The sequence below is a fragment of the Podarcis cretensis genome (genome assembly GCF_951804945.1).
Source record: "Podarcis cretensis genome assembly, chromosome: 3".
Classification (NCBI taxonomy): Eukaryota; Metazoa; Chordata; class Lepidosauria; order Squamata; family Lacertidae; genus Podarcis; species Podarcis cretensis.
The window spans coordinates 5,433,780-5,454,178 of record NC_137172.1 but is presented as its reverse complement, the minus strand read 5'-3'; the positions used below and the strand labels follow the sequence as shown (position 1 = coordinate 5,454,178).

Below are 20,399 nucleotides of genomic sequence, written 5' to 3'. Positions count from 1 at the left end.
TCCCTATTTTCACCGGAGGAATGTTGGAGGGCATGCCACTCTAAGCAGTCAAAGACTGCTCGCCCCCCCCCCCGAAGACTCCTGGGGTCTATAGTTTGCAATATGTCCCAAGTTGCTAAGAAGCTCCCTATTCCCCTATTAGCTGAGATTTCTGCATCAAAGGGGGTTGGACTAGATGACCCAGAGGGTCCCTCCCAACTGTATGATTCTATTATACAGTGGTACCTTGGTTCTCAAACTTAATCCATTCCGGAAGTGCATTCCAAAACCAAAGCGTTCCAAAGCCAAGGCGCACTTTCCCATAGAAAGTAATGCAAAACAGATTAATCTGTTCCAGACTTTTAAAAACAACCCCTAAAACAGCAATTTAACATGACCTTTACTATATAACGAGACCATTGATCCATAAAGTGAAAGCAATAAACAATATACTGTACAGTGGTACCTCAGGTTACAGACGCTTCAGGTTACAGACTCCGCTAACCCAGAAATAGTACCTTGGGTTAAGAACTTTGCTTCAGGATGAGAACAGAAATTGTATGACAGCGGCACAGCAGGAGGCCCCATTAGCTAAAGTGGTGTCTCAGGTTAAGAACAGTTTCAGGTTCTTTTCGTTTATACAATTGTCTATAAAAGTCCAAGAATCCTTTTCTGATATCTTTAGGGTTGGTTATCTCTTCTCCTCCCACTTCAATTTTATTTATTGTGTTTTGCTCCTTTCTTTTCTTAATCTGCCAAGCAAGCCATTTTCCTGATTTGTTTGCGAATTCGAAATTCTTTTGTCTCAGTTTTTTGATGTTCCATTCCACTTCCTTATTTATTATCATTGCAAATTGAGTTTGTAAGGCCTTAATACTTTGCTTAATTCTTACATTATTTGGTTTCTTGATTAGTTTTTGTTCATTTTCCATAATTTGTTTTAGAATTTCTTTCTTTTCTTTCTCTCTATTTTTCTTTTTGATCGAATTCTGTTGAATAAAGAACCCTCTCATCACCGCCTTGCTTGCATCCCAGACTGTACTCATCTTTGTTCCTTTGTTACAATTATCTTCAAAGTATTCTTTCAATTTCTTCTGTGCCTCTTGCACAACTTTCTGATCATCTAGTAGATAATCATTCATTCTCCATCTGAATGTTCTTTCTTCGAAACCTTTAAGTTCTAATTCAATGGGACTATGATCTGAGATAACTCTCGGTTGGATTTCCACTCGAAGAATTCTTGGAGTTAATTCATTTGATATCCAAATTTGATCGATTCTGGACATTGACTGATTTGGCTCCGAATAGAACATAAATTGTTTTTCCAATGGGTGTCTTAGCCTCCAAATATCTATTAGATTGCAATTTTTAACCATTTCGAAAAAAGTTTTGGGTAGTTTTCCTTCTTTCGATCCATTATTCCTTAGTCTATCCATTTCTGAAGAAACTACCCCATTCATATCTCCCATCACCACTATCTTTTGATCCACAAATTCCAACAGCTTTTCTTCCAAATTTTTGTAGAAATCAGTTTTATTTCCATTAGGTGCGTAGATCCCGACAATCATTATTTTTTCGCCTTGCCAATTAATTTGAACTGCAATGATTCTTCCTTCATCATCCTTAAAAATTTGCTGGGCTTCAATTTTACTTTTTATATACAAAATCACTCCCCTCTTTTTTTCCTTGTCTGAAGATGTAAATTCATTTCCAAGTCTTTTATTAATCAAAATTTTCCTGTCTCTTTGCCACGTGTGTCTCCTGCATACAGATTATATCTAAATTCTTTTTCTTTAAAAGTTGTTCCACCTTATTCCGTTTTTTCTTTTCATTCAGTCCATTCACATTCCAATTCCATATCTTTAGAGCCATGTTGTTTCCAATTAATAAATATAAACTTTTTCTTTAAGTTATTGTAATCTTTCTTCTTCTTCCTCTTCTTCTTCTTCTTCCTCCTCTTCATCCAATTGTCCTCCGTTTTTCATCTTTACATCCACACCTCCAGTTGCTCCTTTGGCTTCTTCTTCTTCTTCTGCTGTCAATTCTTTGTACTTTCTCTGGAACTTGCCTATCTCCCCCGGGCTAGTCAGTCGATGTCTCTTATTTTTATACGTAAAGGAGATCCCTTCCGGGAATTCCCATTTGAATTCTATATTGTTCTTCTTGAGAATTTGTACCTGTGATTTATAGGGGTCTCTCCGCTTCAACAACCTGATTGGGATGTCTTTAAAAATAATTATGTAACAACCATCTATAGACAGTCTTTTTTCTCTATTTTTTTGGAGAATCAAATTTCTCATGTCTCTATCTTTAAAGAAAAGAACAATATGAGAAAAATAGAAAGATATTTAAAAGAGAAACAGGTGCAAAAGATCCCGACAGAAGCACAAGAAAGGCTGAATACCCCAATTGATATAGAGGAGACGAAGGCGGCGATAAAAAAACTGAAGAATGGGAAAGCTCCAGGACCGGATGGCTTTACAGCAAGGTACTACAAAGAATTGGGAACAACCCTAATGTTACCACTGAGAGAAGTAATGAATAACATATTAAAGGAGAAAGAAATTCCAGAGACGTGGAAAGAAGCATTTATAACCTTTATTCCGAAAGAAGATGCAGACTTAACTCAAGTAAAGAATTACAGACCAATCTCTTTATTAAATACGGACTATAAAATTTTTGCAGGAATAATTGCAGAGAGACTAAAAAAGGTTTTACAAGAAATCATTCATGAAGATCAAGCGGGTTTCCTTCCTGGCAGACAGATGAGAGACAATGTGAGGAATGTTATAAATATTTTGGAATATCTGACAGCCAGGAATGAGAAACAAGCAATGTTGATGTTTGTGGATGCCGAAAAGGCATTTGACAACGTATCATGGGACTTTATATTGAAAAATATTGAACAGAGGGGAATGGGGAATGATTTCTTTAATGGAATAAAGGCAATATACACGGAACAAAAAGCGAAGCTGATAGTAAATAATATGATAACAGAAGAAATCAAAATCTCTAAAGGTACCAGACAGGGTTGCCCGTTATCACCACTATTATTCATAATAGTCCTTGAGGTCTTTTTGGATTCAATAAGGAGAAACGAAAGCATAAAGGGGGTGACAGTAGGCCAAAATCAATACAAAGTTAAAGCCTTCGCTGATGACCTAGTTTTAACGGTGGAAGAACCGATGGAGACTGCAGCTGAGATACTGGAGGAAATTGAAAAATTTGGAGAGGTGGCAGGTTTTATAATAAACAGGAAGAAAACCAAAATTATAGCTAAAAATATGGAAAAAACAATGATGGAAGTATTGCAACAACAAACGGGTATTGAAATTGCTAAAAAGGTGAAATATTTGGGAATATGGCTAACTCCAAAAAATATCGTTCTGTTCCAAAACAACTATGTCCCGGTGTGGAAAGGAATTAAGAAGGACCTGGAGGTATGGAGTAGACTGAAACTATCCCTTTGGGGTAGAATTTCAATGATCAAGATGTCAGTGCTACCAAAGATGTTATTTCTATTTCAGATGATACCAATACTAAAAGGGGCGGCGATCTTTAAAGAATGGCAAAGGATGATCTCAAGATATGTCTGGCAGGGCAAAAAGCCGAGAATTAAATATAAATTATTAACACATGCAAAAGAAAGAGGAGGCTTTGCCCTGCCAGATTTGAAGTTATACTATGAAGCATCGTGTCTTTGCTGGCTAAAAGAATGGATTAAACTTAAAAACACAAAGCTCCTGGATTTGGAAGGATTTGATAACAGATTTGGATGGCATGCGCACCTTTGGAAAGAAAAGAAAAAGGGTTATAAATCATTTGAAAACCATATCTTCAGGAGATCGTTATTGGAAGTTTGGGACAGATACAAAAATATATTAGAAATGGGGGTTCCGCATTGGTTATCCCCATTAGAGGTTATTGGTGTCAAAAAAATCAATATGAGAAGTGACTGGATTACCTATGGAGACTTGGTGGTGAAGGAAGGGGGGAAGTGGAGACTGAAACCATATGAACAAGTAAAAGAACATGTTTATGACTGGTTGCACTACTATCAAATAAGTGAAATGTTTAAAAAGGATGTGAAAGAAAAAGGGTACAAAGATAAAGATTCAAAATTTCAAACAGAAATTGTTAATAATGATTGTAAGATAATTTCCAAAATGTATAAAAATTTGTTGGAATGGCATACAATGGATGAGGAAGTAAAAGTGGTTATGATTCAATGGGCCAAAGATTTAGGATATAACATAGAAATGGAGGATTGGCAAAGAATATGGAATGAAAACCTGAAGTTTACAGCATGTATCACATTAAAAGAAAATGTTATGAAGATGGTATATAGGTGGTACATGACACCAGTAAAATTAGCAAAAATGTACAAAACTTGCAATAAATGTTGGAAATGTAAGGAGAAAGAAGGTACATTTATGCATATGTGGTGGGATTGTAAGAAAGTAAGGGGGTTTGGGGAGATGTTATACAATGAACTAAAGAAAATGCTAAAATATAGCTTTGTTAAGAAACCAGAAATCTTCCTGCTGGGAATAACAAGAATGGACATAAATAGGAGAGACTGTAAACTTTTCCAGTATGCAATAACAGCAGCAAGGACATTGTTGGCCCAAAAATGGAAACAAGAAGAAGTACCGACTTTGGATGAATGGAGAACAAAATTAACAGACTATGCAGAACTGGACAAATTAACTGGGAAAATTAGATTCCAAAAGGATCATAGGTTTTTTGAAGACTGGGGAAAATTCACAGAGTATTGGAAAACTGTATGTGAGGAATGTACAACGCTAGTGTGCTTTAAAGAAGCTTTGTGAAAATATAAGGAATATTGTAAGAAGGCAAATAAGGACAGAAATATAGTATTTAATGGCAATATTAAAAATAAGGAATGTGAAGATAGGATTTTAATTACGAATGATTATCAGAGAAGTTGAGGGAGGTCCAATAAGCTAAAATATGTGATGTGCAAATTGATATGATTGGAGTTTTTTGTGGAAAAATTTTTAATAAAAATTTTTATATATATATAAAAAAAGAACAGTTTCAGGTTAAGAACGGACCTCTGGAACGAATTAAGTTCTTAACCCGAGGTACCAGTGTACTAAAAAATAAATAAGACAGTGTTGTAGATGATAAAAAACATCACCCACACAGTCACAAAAACAAATTGACCGAAAAAGCCTCAAAAACAAAAATGCAAAAACAAAAGTGCCAAACTTAATCCATTCCGGGAGTCCGTTTGACTTCTGAAATGTTTGAAAACCAAGGTGCAGTTTCTGATTGGTGCAGGCACCCTAGAAACAATAGCTGACAACTGTATCGGATGTTTGGCTTCCGGAAAATGTTTGAAAACCGGAACACTGACTTCCTGGTTTTCCGCGTTTGGGAACCAAGGCGTTTGAGAACCAAGGTACCATAGTAATTCCTGAGGACTGGAGAGGCCTGGTCCCATCAGTCTCAGCCAGGTCACGATAGCTGTTGTGCCTCTTCATATTATTTCAGGGACCTCTGGCCTGCTTTCCTCCCCAGCTCGCCATTTGAGCTGCTGAGCCAATAAGGAAGGGGTTGGTACCAGCATCAAATTGAAGCCGGTGGAAGTCTTTTTAAAAAAAACACAAAAACAAAAAAACCACACTTTTTAAGGTGGATAAGGACAAGATGTGAGTGGTGCTGGAGGAGACTCTTGAGAGTCCCATGGACTGCAAGAAGATCAAGCCTCTCCATCCTGAAGCTGAGGCTCCAATACTTTGGCCACCTCATGAGAAGACAAGACTCCCTGGAAAAGACCCTGATGTTGGGAAAGATGGAGGGCACAAGGAGAAGGGGACGACAGAGGACGAGATGGTGGGACAGTGTTCTTGAAGCTACCAGCATGAGTTTGACCAAACTGTGGGAGGCAGTGGAAGACAGGAGTGCCTGGCGTGCTCTGGTCCATGGGGCCATGAAGAGTCGGACACGACTAAACGACTAAACAACAACAAGGACAAGATGAAATTATACAATTGAATATAAATATAAATGGGAAACCACTATGTATAGTGAATACTTATCTACTTTTAAACATTTTCACCTACGATCCTTTTCTTTTACTTCTTTATTTTTTCTTTGTTCTTTTTTTCTTTTTTCTGATATCTTATCTTTCATTTCACTCCTTTATTGTGAATAGCATTTTATAAATATGAAAATATTGTAAATATGAAAAGAGGCAAAGTATTCTCTAATTTTTTTCCTTGGTTATATGTATTTTCCTTGGTTATATGTATTTTCTTTTTCTTTTGTTGCAAATATGTATGTTTTCTAATTTGTACTTCATAAAAATTTAAAATTTAAAAAACAAAAACACAAACTGAAGCCCACCTGCCCCAGTCATCGTCCCCCCCCCCCACCTCCCAGAAAACAGATCAGCCGAGATTTAGGTCTTAATCAGAAACTGACAGGCTTGCGTAAGGAGCGGCAGAGATGTGTCAGCCAGCCTGTGGCACAGGGCGGGGTCCGTTTCCTAGATCTGCAGCCTGGATTAAAGGTAAAGGTAAAGGTACCCCTGCCCGTACGGGCCAGTCTTGACAGACTCTGGGGTTGTGCGCCCATCTCACTTAAGAGGCCAGGGGCCAGCGCTGTCCGGAGACACTTCCGGGTCACGTGGCCAGCGTGACAAAGCTGCATCTGGCGAGCCAGAGCCGCATACGGAAATGCCGTTTACCTTCCCGCTGGTAAGCGGTCCCTATTTATCTACTTGCACCCGGAGGTGCTTTCGAACTGCTAGGTTGGCAGGCGCTGGGACCGAGCAGCGGGAGCGCACCCCGCCGCAGGGATTCGAACCGCCGACCTTTCGATCGGCAAGTCCTAGGCGCTGAGGCTTTAACCCACAGCGCCACCTGTGTCCCATGCAGCCTGGATTACCCATGGGCAAAAAAAAAAAAACGGTACAGGGTCACCCGCCTTTTTTCTGGCAGGTTGCTTGGCAGGAAAAGTCAGCTGGGAACCAGGAGAAGTTGCAAAGCGTCTCTCTCTTGGGATGCTGAGCCCAGCTGCTTGGGCTGGAGGCTTCCCCAGCTCTGGGTCTCAGCCCCACGGATTGGGGAAGGGATTCTCTACGCACCCAGCTACTTGCCGCCTTTGCAGTTCACCGCCTGGGTGCAATCCCTGCGAGAGCAATCTTCTGGCGGCTGATAACCACAGGATTGATAACCAAGCGAAGGCGGATCATAAAAGAGGAATTTCCACAGGTGTCGTCTGGAGAGGGTGGGACCTGGCACGGGTGCCACTGACACCCTCCTGCAAAAATTCTTGCAAGGCTACTGGGGGTGTAGTTTCTGTTGCTCGCTGTTGCCTTATCTGCTGATAAGGTTTGCTCCTATTAACAACCGTTCTCATTAACCCAAGGGGAATTGATTCCCAGCAAGGGGATTGCTTCACGTCTGCCGCGCCCGCACGGTGTTTTACTGTCTCTGCTCCTCCGCCTCTGACAGCAGCCTGACACGTTGCAGAGGGTTAGGCTGGATGACCTTTGGGGTTCCTCCCTACTGCGTTTCTCTGGTTCCAGTTACATTACAAAATCAGGAGATCGAACCTTTCCAGGCTTGTTTCCGGGCCAGGAAAAGCTCCGCTTGTGACGTTCCTGCATGCCAGGCTGCTTTCAGGGGCACAGGAGCAGAACTAGCTTTTTAAAAGGATGTTGGGAACGCTCCCTAGGCAGGGATAGATTTTGTTGTTTAGTCGTTTAGTCGTGTCCGACTCTTCGTGACCCCATGGACCAGAGAACGCCAGGCACTCCTGTCCTCCACTGCCCCCCGCAGCTTGGTCAGACTCATGCTGGTAACCTCGAAAACACTATCCAACCATCTCATCCTCTGTCGCCCCCTTCTCCTTGTGCCCTCCATCTTTCCCAACATCAGGGTCTTCTCCAGGGAGTCTTCTCTTCTCATGAGGTGGCCAAAGTACTGGAGCCTCAGCTTCACAATCTGTCCTTCCAGTGAGCACTCAGGGCTGATTTCCTTCAGAATGGAGAGGTTTGATCTTCTTGCAGTCCATGGGACTCTCAAGAGTCTCCTCCAGCACCATAATTCAAAAGCATCAATTCTTCGGCGATCAGCCTTCTTTATGGTCCAGCTCTCACTTCCATACATCACTACTGGGAAAACCATAGCTTTAACTATACGGACCTTTGTTGGCAAGGTGATGTCTCTACTTAAAAGCTGCCAATTTTGGTCTCTCATTTTTGCAGTCCTCAGTTCCACACTCGAGGCAGTTCACAGATGAAAATAACAACAGCCAAAAAATATAGGAAAAAAATCATTAAAACTACACACACACACACACAAATATACTTTCCAAGTGGCACAATGGGGTTGGACTAGATGACCCCTAGGGGTCTCTTCCAATTTGACAATGCTATGATTCTTAGAAATCTATTCAAACCATACCGATAATTGCAATAAAAACAGCACAGCACCAGCCCTTTTATTAAAAGCAGCCAATTCCCAAAGGCTTGTTGGAAGCAGAAAGTCTTTTTTATATTATTTTTTTAATATTAATAATTTCAGCACAACAATTTATCAAAAACATATCACCCTCATTTTTCCACCTTCTCCCCCCTCCCCAAACCAGAAATCCACCCTCCCACCCCACCCCCCGACTTCCCTCCGCTCCTCTCTCTGGTTTTTCAGCACATGTTAATCTCTGCATATAATAAAATTGTAAAGATCCTTAATTTATCTATCTATATGTTACCAAAAATAAATTTGTGTATGTTTATTCAAAACCTGCCAAGGAGTCCAGTTCAGTTTCTTGTTTCTTTAAGTACTTTGTAAAAGGTTCCCATTCTTCTTTAAAGTCACACTTGTCCTTGTCAAGGACAAGGAAGCAGAAAGTCTTCACCCGCTGGCAGAATGACAGCAAGGAGGGAGGCAGTCTAGCTTCTCTAGGGAGGGAGTTTCAAAGTGGTTCGGGAGCAACCACCGAGAAGGCCCTCTCCTGCGTCCCCACACAGCAGGCTGGTGAGGGGGGTGGGGCCAAGAGAAGGGCTCCCCCCTAAGATCTTAGAGTCCAGGGAATTATGTGTGAGGGAATATGGTCCTTCAGATAGCTTTGACCTCAACTGTGTAGAGCTTTATAGTTCTTAACCAGCACTTTGATTAGTAGCTAGTGGAGCTTCTTGGAACAATCTGCTCCCGATAACCAGCCCTGGTCAGCAATTTTGCTCCAGCTCTTTGAGCAAGTTGAAATTTCTGAGCACCTTCCAAAGGCAGCTCCGTGTAGAGCAGGTTGTTGTTGTTACGACAATTATAATATTTATTAAATTGGTATACCGATCACAAGGCAGTTCACAGCATAAAACACAAAATGAAAACACGAAATACTGAATGAAACAAAAAACAAACCAATGACCTATAAAAGACCCTAGAATGTTAACCAGCCAAAGAAAAACGTTTCCTCCCGACGCCTAAAGATATGTAAGGAAGGTGCCAGGCGAGTCTCCATGGGGAAAGCATTCCACAAACCAGGGGAGCCACCACAGAAAAGGCCCTGTTCTCATGCTGCCACCCTCCGGGCCTTTTGTGGAGGGGGAAAATGAAGAAGGGCCTCAGGTGATGATTGCAGGGTTCAGTATTTGGATTACAGGAATCAAAGTAGGACACACACACACAGAGAGAGAGAGTTATGAGATCTATGGAAACATACAGATCGTGAAAATACAAGTGCTACCTTGGTTCTCAAACTTAATCCATTCTGGAAGTCGGTTCCAAAACCAAAGCGTGCTTTCCCATAGAAAGTAATGCAAACCAATTAATCCATTTCAGAATTTTAAAAAATACCCCAAAACAGCAATTTAACATGAATTTTACTATCTATTGAGACCATTTATCCATAAAATGAAAACAACAATCACTGTACTATACTATAAAATAAATAAGACAGTATTGTAGATGATAAAAATTAAAATTTAATTTTTTTTCTTCCCTGCACTGATGATAGTCATTGTTCGGATGGGGGGCTTGTATCCATTTCCGCAGTCACACGATCCATCAATCAGTAGCTGAACTGGGTTCCACACGGTCACAAAAACAAATGAACCAGAAAAGCCTCAAAAACGAAAAACGCCAAATAAATAGCAAAAACAAAAGCACCAAACTTAATCTGTGCCGGAAGTCTGTTTGACTTCCGAAATGTTTGAAAACTAAGGCACAGCTTCTGACTGGTGCCCCGGAAACCATAGCCGACAGCCGCATCGGACATTCGGCTTCCGAAAACCATTCAAAAACCGGAACACTTACTTCCAGGTTTTAAGAGTTTGAGAACCAAGGCATTTGAGAACCAAGGTACCACTGTAAATAAGTAAGCAAAGTGAAATTCTCCTTGACTCACCTATGGTTTCCTCCAGCAACTCCCCCGCCAGCCTTCCCACTTCCGCCACAGCCACCCACGACAAGCCTTTCTCAGTGGCGAACACCAGGCTGCGATAATGGATGTCGAGAGAGATGCTTTGACGCAGATCCCGGACCTCGTCAAACTCGTCCCAGCCCAGCAAATCCCTCAGGTGCTGGCGGCCCGTTTTCTGCTGATGGAGAGGATGGGATGAAGGTAGGAAGAAACGTGAGTGATGCATTGAGGCCTGTTATTCCAAACACCCAGCTGCCCCATGCCCAGAAACCCTCCGTGATATTTTACCCGCATGCCTACGAAATTGCCTTCCCCCACGTGTGACCTCCTGACCCCATCATTCGGTGGAACTGGCAGCAAGACAGGTGCCACATGCTGCCAGTTCCGCATATGTAAGAACTCAGATATGTTCGGGTGGCAATACCTATGGAACTCCCTGCCAATTGATACCAGGCAAACTCCTTCATTGTGCTCTTTTTGAGGCTTGCTGAAAACATTTCTGTTCAGGCCAAGCCTACTCAAGTGCTTAGAAAGCTCTTGTGAGGTTAAATCTGTTTATAGCCTATAGTCATTTTAACTTTTCCAAAAAAAAAAAAGTCTTAAATAATTGCTGTTAACTTTTCTTATTGATAATTTTACTGTTTTATCTTTTTTGTAAACCTCTTTGAGAGGCTTAGGTGTTTTTTTTTACAATCAGGTGGTATGTCGATTTTGTGATGATTGATTGATTGATATATGAATCAACTACTTAATTCACATTTCAAGAGAAATAACTAAGAGGTTTACATATTTTGAGTGTCTGTTTTCAATTGTTTTAGTTTTGTTTGAAACGTATGGCCTCCTTTTCAGCGTTTTCAGCTGTTACTTTGCTGTTTGTTTGTCCATCACATTGAGCTGATTGTGTAGAAAGTGATTAACAAATTAACAATGATGATGATGGTGATGATCTCTTGACAAAAGGGGGAACAATTCCAGGCTTTTGCAACCCCTTATGGGCTAACAACCACAGCTCAGAGCTGCAACACATTGCATGCTTCGAATACAGAAGTTTCTGGGTTCAAGCCTCACATCTTAAGAAGCCTTGGTCAGACCACTGCTGGAAAACTGTCCAGTTCTGCGCACCACAATTGGACAAGATGCAAGGTGCGCAGAGGAGGGCGACCAAGATGATCAAGGGTCTGGAAACCAAGCCTGATGAGGAGTGGTTGAAGGAGCTGGGTATGTTTAGCCTGGAAACGAGGAGACTGAGAGGAGATACGAGAGCCATCTTCAAATATCTAAAGCGCATGGAAGATGGAGCAAGCTTCTTTTCCCCTGCTCTGGAGGGTAGGACCTGAACCTGGATTCAGGTTACAAGAAAGGAGATTCTGACTAAACACAAACATCCATGGAGGTGCAGATTGCAGCTATAACAAAGGCGACATTTTTTCATCTCCGCTAAGCTAAGCAGTTGGCTCCTTACCTCTCTTGCCCTGACCTAGCCACTGTGATCCACGCGACGGTCACCTCCAGACTGGATTGTTGTAACTCATTCTACTTGGGGCTGCCCTTGAGACTGACCCAGAAACTCCAGCAGGTGCAGAATGCCGTGGCGAGACTCCTTACGGGGTCCTCGCCGTGGGATCACATTCACCCAGCGCTATACCAGCTGCACTGGCTCCCGGTGGAGTACAGGATCAGGTTTAAGGTGCTGGTTTTAACCTTTAAAGCCCTATACGGCCTAGGACCCTCGTACCTACGGGACTGCCTCTCCTGGTATGTCCCACGGAGGACCTTACGGTCTTCAAACAAAAACATCTTGGAGATCCCGGGCCACAGGGAGGTTAGGCTGGCCTCAACCAGAGCCAGGGCTTTTTCGGCTGTGGCCCCAATCTGGTGGAACGCTTTGCCACAAGAGACTAGGGCCCTGCGGGACCTGACATCTTTCCGAAGGGCCTTCAAGACAGAGCTGTTCCACCAGGCCTTTGGCCAAGGCAGAGTCTGACCCCCTCCTTTGGTAATTCTCACAGAACTCTAGCCCAATGGTTGCCATTAATTTGATTCTGAACTGATTTTGGAATGAATTGATTTTAGAATGTATTTCAATTAATTGATTGTGATTTCATGTAAACTGTGTTACTTTTATTGTTGTTGGCCACTCTGAGCCCGGCTCTGGCTTGGGAGGACGGGATATAAATAAATTATTATTATTATTATTATTATTATAACTTTCTGACAGTAAGAGCTGTTTGACAGTGGAACGCTCTCTCTCGAGAGGTTATAGACACTCCTTCCTTAGAGGGATTTAAGCAGAGCTTTGATGGCCATCTGTCATGGATGCTTTAGCTGAGATTACTGCAATGCAGGGGGTTGGTCTAGATGCCCCGTGGGGTCCCTTCAAGGTCTAAGATTCTATGATTCTAGACAGCAGAGACATCACCTTGCCAACAAAGGTCCGTATAGTTAAAGCTACGGTTTTCCCAGTAGTGATGTATGGAAGTGAGAGCTGGACCATAAAGAAGGCTGATCGCCGAAGAAGAAGAGTTTGGATTTGATATCCCACCTCTCACTCCCCTTCAGGAGTCTCAAAGCGGCTCACATTCTCCTTTCCCTTCCTCCCCCACAACAAACACTCTGTGAGGTGAGTGGGGCTGAGAGACTTTAGAGAAGTGTGACTAGCCCAAGGTCACCCAGCAGCTGCATGTGGAGGAGCGGAGACGCGAACCCAGTTCACCAGATTATGAGTCCACTGCTCTTAACCACTACACCACACTGGCTGCTTTTGAATTATGGTGCTGGAGGAGACTCTTGAGAGTCCCATGGACAGCAAGAAGATCAAACCTATCCATTCTGAAGGAAATCAGCCCTGAGTGCTCACTGGAAGGACAGATCCTGAAGCTGAGGCTCCAAGACTTTGTCCACCTCATGAGAAGAGAAGACTCCCTGGAAAAGACCCTGATGTTGGGAAAGATGGAGGGCACAAGGAGAAGGGGACGACAGAGGACGAGATGGTTGGACAGGGTTCTCGAAGCTACCAACATGAGTTTGACCAAACTGCGGGAGGCAGTGGAAGACAGGAGTGCCTGGTGGGCTCTGGTCCAGGGGGTCACGAAGAGTCGGGCATGACTAAACGACTAAACAACAACATAGGCTCTGTGTTCAGTTAGATTCACCCCCCACTGAGCTATCACCAGCCACACACCTTGTTCTGTATCAGTTGCTGGAACATGGGCAAGATTTTCTGCCAATGAAACACTCTCCTCAGGAGGAAGGCTGGTGCTGATGGGAGTTGTAGTCCGAATCAACTGGATGGTTCCGTTTTAGCAAAGGTTGTGTATATATGTGTGTGAGAGAGTGGGTTTTCTGAAGGCAGGAAACGAAATGGTTGTAAAGGTGCAAAAGTCCTGATGCCAAGAGCCGTGAAGAGAGATTAGCAGCATTTGAAAGACTCCTGCTGCGATCTGCCCTGTATTCAAGCTAATTCACCTAAAGACTCAGTTAATTATGCCCTTCATTTAAGAGGCCTTGTTATGCACACAGCTAATACCGCTGGCTCTCTTTGGTTCACCTTGAGCAGAAAAATTTTGCTGAGAAACACAAGCAGGCAAAGGTGGGTTGTTGTTTTTTAATTTCACACATATGTTCATGGGTTTGTTACTGGCAGTGATGGACCAGGAATAAGACCTTGGGGTCATAATAGATAGCTCAATGAGTATAAAGCTGTACATGGAGGCGCAGGTCAATTCTGTGTCCACGGCAGCTGTTTATCAGCTCCATCTGGTATGCAGGATGAGACCCTACCTGCCTGCGGACTGTCTTGCCAGAGTGGTGCATGCTCTGGTTATCTCCCGCTGGGACTACTGCAATGCGCTCTACGTGGGGCTACCTTTGAAGGTGACCGGAAACTACAACTAATCCAGAATGCGGCAGCTAGACGGGTGACTGGGAGCGGCCGCCAAGACCACATAACACCGGTCTTGAAAGACCTACATTGGCTCCCAGTACGTTTCGAGCACAATTCAAAGTGTTGTTGCTGACCTTTAAAGCCCTAAACGGCCTTGGCCCTGTATACCTGAAGGAGCGTCTCCACCCCCATCGTTCTGCCCGGACACTGAGGTCCAGCGCCGAGGGCCTTCTGGTGGTTCCCTCTTCTGTGAGAAGCCAAGTTACAGGGAACCAGGCAGAGGGCCTTCTCGGTGGTGGCGCCTGCCCTGTGGAACACCTTCCCTTTAGATGTCAAGGAAATAAATACTATCTGACTATTAGAAGGCAACTGAAGGGGAAGTTTTTAATGTTTGATGTTTCGTTGAGTTTTTAAAATTCTGTTGGAAGCCGCCCAGAGTGGCTGGGGAAACCTAGCCAAATGGGCAGGGTATTATTTATTGTTGTTGTTGCTGTTGTTGTTGTTGTTGTTATTAATGGGCTGTCCCCTGAGCCCACTAGATGACATCACAAGGGATCATTGCCTAAGGAGAGCAAGAAAAATTCTCAGAGACGATTCACACCCCGGCCAGCACCTCTTTAATCTTCTACCCTCGGGCAGGAGATATAGAAGTATAATCAGTCATACCAACAAGCTAAAAAACAGTTTCTATCCGTGGGCTGTTAGGCTGCTGAATGGAAAATAATATAGCGCAACTGACTTTCGGGGTTGGTGTGTTGTGCGACAAACACACTGAGTGCAATGAGATTGAGTGTTTTGAGGGAGGGCGGCTTGGTTAATTTCACTGTACGCAGGTTGTACATTTACAATAAAGGTACTATTACTATTATGTCAAATAAGCAATTTGTTTTCCTTCCCCAAGCCAGAAATTCACACCCTTTCGCTTCTGAGACTCAGATTTCCACAAGCCAACTCAAAGCCTTATCAAAAACGTTTGCACGTGGAGACCCCTGCAAAGGAAGCAGCATTTTAAGGAAACTGCGTCTCTCATCTTTTCAGCACTTGGAGGAGGGTTACAGGAGCAGGAGACTTTGTGGCATTCGGCAAGACATTTTCTGGGAATCTACCAGCTCACTGGTTTATTATTTTATTTATGCCTGAGTGGATATCAGCTGCAGATCACTGACAACACCAAAATAGATTTCGTTAAAAGCTAATCACCAATAGATATACACCAATGAGCCCTCAGATACCATAACGCAACAAGAAAGTGGATGTTCTTTATTAAGGAGGTGTAGCTTTGCCACTTTATGAATGTATTTCCTGTAAAAGTGACTTCTAACTTGATTGTCATTTTCTCTTACATGCTGCCCAGAGAGCAGGTGTTATAGGGCAGCTCATGAACCGAATAAATAAGCAAACAAACGCAATCTTCATATCAGAAGATTCCCACCATGTCATTTTTTTTATTTCCCCGAGCACTATGTTGTCAGAATTTGACCTCTCTCCCCTCTGTCTCAACCACATACATACAAAAACTATACACAACATTCGCATATCCGACCAAATCTGAAAAAAAATCATTCCCAACTGAAGATATCAAATGGTTGACCCCGAACAGTGCCGAATTTACGTACTGTATAAGCTAATCAAGCTATAGCTTAGGGCCCCACTCTCTTGGGGGCCACAAAAAAAATTAAAGGGGGGGAAAAACTGGATGCACATTTCCAAAATATAAGATAAAAAACAAATAAAATAAAACCTGCATACAGCAACAGTGTTTTGTGTTGTGTAGGCTCCTATGATGTGTCATGGGCCCCGCCTGCTAGCCTGCTCCCTAAAATACCACTGGTTTGTTCCTTTCTGTATATAGGGTGCCTACATTCTGCATGGACTGGTTGCATGGCAACATGCGCAAATGGGTTGAGATACCTATCAGGTCCATAAATTAGCATATATTCAACACAAAAACTAGAATTGACAAAGGACAGCTGGACATATAAAGGGCCTCACTACTTTCAGTAGCTTAGGGCCCCATCAAACCTAAATCCGGCCCTGACCCTGAATACTCAGTTCCAAAACTTGAATTGTCGCAGAAAGCTGAGACAGATCTCTGTTCCATCTAGTTCAGTATTGTCCACACTGGCTGACAGCAGCTCTCCAGGGAGTCTGACTCTCCCAGCCCTGTCAGAGATGCCAGGGATCAGACATGGGACTTTTTACATACAAAACACAAGCTCTACCGCTGAGCTGTGACCCTCCCAGCACAAAGGTGTCCGCATGCAAATCTGCCGGGTAATTTTTTTCTTCCCAAAATTAATCCTCCTCGTCTTTATATTCTGGTTCCTGAGAAAGTGAAACTTGGCAAGCCTTTTGTGTGTTGCATTTCAGGGCGACGGCCTCCACCCCCTCCACCCCCGTCCGCAAAGCTCAGCCTCGACCTTGCTTCCCTTTTTATTTACCGGCAGCTGGAAGACTTCTTCGACACCCTCTGCTGATAATTTGGCCATCCTTCCTGGGACTGGTTGCTAGGAGACACTGGCTTGTGATGCACAACCATGGAATGAATAGGGAAAAGGAAAGGTTCTGTTAGACGCTCACCATTCCAGATCGGGCGGCTTCAGGTGAAACCTCAGCAAGGGGGAAAAACAAAGGCAGCCTCAAACAAAAGTGTCAGCCAACAACCCTTGGCAATTTGGGGGAAGGGTCTCGGATTTCAAGTCTTGCCAAGGGTGCCATTCTGCAGCTCGCCTTTGGAAAACAGACATTCGGCTGGTTTTCTGAAAGCCCCAAACAACCCTCTGTCTGCAAGGAAGATGAATTCACACGGAGACGGCTGAGCACGACGTTTTCACTATGGTTCTCGTAAAACTGTTGGGCCTTCTCGGTAGTGGCACCCACCCTACGGAACACCCTCCCAACGGATGTCAAGGAGATAAATAACTGCACAATTTTTAGAAGACATCTGAAGGCAGCCCCCCCCCCTTTTTGGGAAGTTTTTAATGTTTGATGTTTTTATGTGTGTGTTGGAATAGAGTGGTTGGGGCAGCCCAACCAGATGGGTGGGCTATAAGTAATAAAATTGTTGTTGTTGTTGCCAGTTTATGGCACTTTTCCCAATGAACTGGAGTGGTGTGTGTTTTTTCTCTTGGAAGAGCAACACTAGGGCTTGTCCACACCGGACCAAAATGTGGATTTGTACTAGCCTGTCTCACTGTCCATTACATCCTCCTCAGTGGTGCCCCATACTTCATAGACCCATAGAATCATAGAGTTGAAAGGGACCACAAGGAGCCAGTGTGGTGTAGTGGTTAAGAGCGGTGGACTCGTAATATGGTGAACTGGGTTCGATTCCCGGCTCCTCCACATGCAGCTGCTGGGTGACCTTGGGCCAGTCACACTTCTCTGAAGTCTCTCAGCCCCACTCACCTCTCAGAGTATTTGTTGTGGGGGAGGAAGGGAAAGGAGAATGTTAGCCGCTTTGAGACTCCTTCGGGTAGTGATAAAGCGGGATATCAAATCCAAACTCTTCTTCTTCATCATCTAGTCCATACAGGAATCTTTCATCCAACGTGGGCTCAAACTCACAACCCTGATGTTATGTACTGAGTTGAATAGGATCCAATATGCAGCAATCTGATTGGTCCTAGAACAATAGGATCGAGAATGCAGCGGTATGATTGGTCCGCAGGAGCCACCCAATCCAGCTCCAGGTGGAAGTGAATCTGAAACCTGATTGGCCTACAGAAGGATCCTGGAATTAGCCAATCACGTGCGGCCCATTGTGAAAATAATGTATATAAAGCAGATATTTTGGGGGAACTTTCATTCCTCACCACTATGAGCTGAATAAAGAGCATGAGATCCACACTCGTCTCCAAGTATATTTCACCTGAGATTAAGGGTCTCACGCTCTGCCAACTGAGCTATCCCCCATTTGAATGCAGGGGTCTTTTTTATGTTTGGAATGTCCCCAAAAGGCTAGTGTAAACACACACACACACCAAATAACCTGCATTTAAAGGAAGAAAAGACCCTGGAATAGGGTCTACATTTTGCTCTGGTGTGGACAGGCCCAAAGCCCTAGTCCTCAGTGAGAGGGTTTGGCCTGTGTCTGGACTGTACCACTCAGGGACTCAGATGAATGAGCGTTCCTCCGTTAAAAAGAAAAGAAAAAAACAGCCCCAAGCTATTATGTCAGGAAAGAGAGGTCTTCTTAGCCTTTGCAAAGCCCTCAACTGTGATATAAGGGGCAATAATACTGACTTTCTTAGCATTCATGGCTGTCATAAGGATTCGGAAATAAAGTGCTTTGAGCTCTAAAAGGACGACATGCACTTTGGAGAGACAGCGTGGTGCAATGGTTAGAGTGCTGGGCTAGGAGGCGGGAGAGACCTGGGTTCAAATCCTCGCTCAGCCATGGGCCACTGATTCTCAGCATCACCTGACAATAACAAGTTTGTTATTGGAATTAACTGGGGAACAGGAGAACCGTTGGAGCTCCTTGGAGGAAAACCTGGGGTGTAGATGCAATAGATAAATGCTGTTGTTGTTGTTGTTGTTGTTGTTGTCTTCCACTGCCTCCCGCAGCTTGGTCAAACTCATGCTGGTAGCTTTGAAAACACTATCCAGCCATCTCGTTCTCTGTTGTCCCCTTCTCCTTGTGCCCTCCATCTTTCCCAACATCAGGGTCTTTTCCAGGGAGTCTTCTCTTCTCATCAGGTGGCCAAAGTCTTGGAGCCTCAGCTTCAGGATCTGTCCTTCCAGTGAGCACTCAGGGCTGATTTCCTTCAGAATGGATCGGTTTGATCTTCTTGCAGTCCATGGGACTCTCAAGAGTCTCCTCCAGCACCAGAATTCAAAAGCATCCATTCTTCGGCGATCAGCCTTCTTTATGGTCCAGCTCTCACTTCCGTACATCACTATTGGGAAAACCATAGCTTTGACTATACGGGCCTTTGTTGGCAAAGTGATGTCTCTGCTTTTTAAGATGCTGTCTAGGTCTGTCATTGCTTTTCTTAGATAATAAATAATAGGTAAATAAATGCTTTTCTTAGATAATAAATAAATAGATAAATAAATACAGCCAACTATCATTTTCTTTTTAAAATATAAAAGCAAGCACGATCTGCGTTTGCTTTTTCCCTTAAAAAAAAAATTCACTGGGGAAAAAAGGATGTTCTCGCTTTGTAGAGCTGGAGCTGATATCACCTGGCACGTTTTGAAGATGATGGAGGTTTTTAAGCAGACATGGGGTGGCCATCAGTCATGCACGATCCAGTTGAGATTCCGGCATTGTAGGGGGCTGGACTAAATGACCGTTGCGGTTCCCTTCCAACTCTACCATTCTACAATGGTGGTGATGAAACCCTGCGATGGTGTCAGCCATGCCCAAGGGGCACCGGAAAGGCAAACAGAGAGTTCTGGGTACCTTCTCTCCTCCCGGTCTTAGAAGCCCTTCTGCTTGCATAAACTTCAGGGCAAGAGAATGCTACGTGCTGGAGGCCTAAAACCTCCAGGATAATCAGGATTTCAGATTAAGGCTGCTGATTATTACAGACAAGGAAGAGGCCCAGGGGATACAGATCGCTCCGGCGCAGCTGTGGGGCCATTGTCAAATGCACTCACAAGTAGTATAGGGACCCAGGAAGCTGCCATTTGCAGAGTCAGGCCAATTTGTCTCTGTATCACCTACACTGGCCAGCAAAGCCAGATTTTTAGAAGAGGGATGCTCCCAGCAGCATTTTTTACCAAACCAGAAGCTTTCTTTGTTCTACCACTGAGCTACAGTTCTTTCCCCCAAAACATGACGATCACAGGATTCTTCATTTGCCCGGGTTAGTGAAGAACATCACAAGCTAAATAACTCTGTATATGGTTTAAAGGAGTTTTTTAAGTAGAAACCAGGACGTCCCAAAAGTTGTTGAGCTTTGCTATTTTTGGACAAACCACACACACCCCCAACAAAATTTCGATTGACTTTCCTAATATCCAGGACAAAGCACCTCGGATGTCAATTCTGCCTTAGAAATCCCGGTAATGTCCAGGGAAATGTACAAAAATTCAACACCTTCCATGACTTAGAGTCTGAAATGATATTTACAATGCCAAAATAATAATAATAATAATAATAATAATAATAATAATAATAATAATAATA

General features: G+C 43.4%; 2 protein-coding genes across 7 annotated transcripts in view; one reads left to right on the top strand and one right to left on the bottom strand.

Moving 5' to 3' along the window:
* The window catches only part of LOC307211856 (uncharacterized protein C8orf74 homolog), an 82,851-nt gene that overhangs the window by 37,748 nt on the left and 24,704 nt on the right, over positions 1-20,399 (bottom strand). For 2 of the 6 annotated variants that reach the window (XM_079968964.1, XM_079968965.1), the window contains 2 exons: positions 16,702-16,781; positions 10,363-10,555 (listed from right to left, as the gene is read on the bottom strand). In XM_079968964.1, coding sequence (XP_079825090.1) covers positions 10,363-10,555; positions 16,702-16,749 — 241 coding nt within the window. In that variant the 5' untranslated portion in view covers positions 16,750-16,781. The remainder of the gene's footprint in view (positions 1-10,362; positions 10,556-16,701; positions 16,782-20,399) is intronic. The other 4 variants (XM_079968967.1, XM_079968968.1, XM_079968966.1 and 1 more) reach the window with 3 other exon arrangements.
* The window catches only part of RP1L1 (RP1 like 1), a 46,883-nt gene continuing 46,030 nt past the window's right edge, over positions 19,547-20,399 (top strand). Inside the window, exon 1 of the mRNA XM_079968371.1 lies at positions 19,547-20,076. The gene's annotated coding sequence lies outside the window, so the exon portion shown is untranslated. The remainder of the gene's footprint in view (positions 20,077-20,399) is intronic.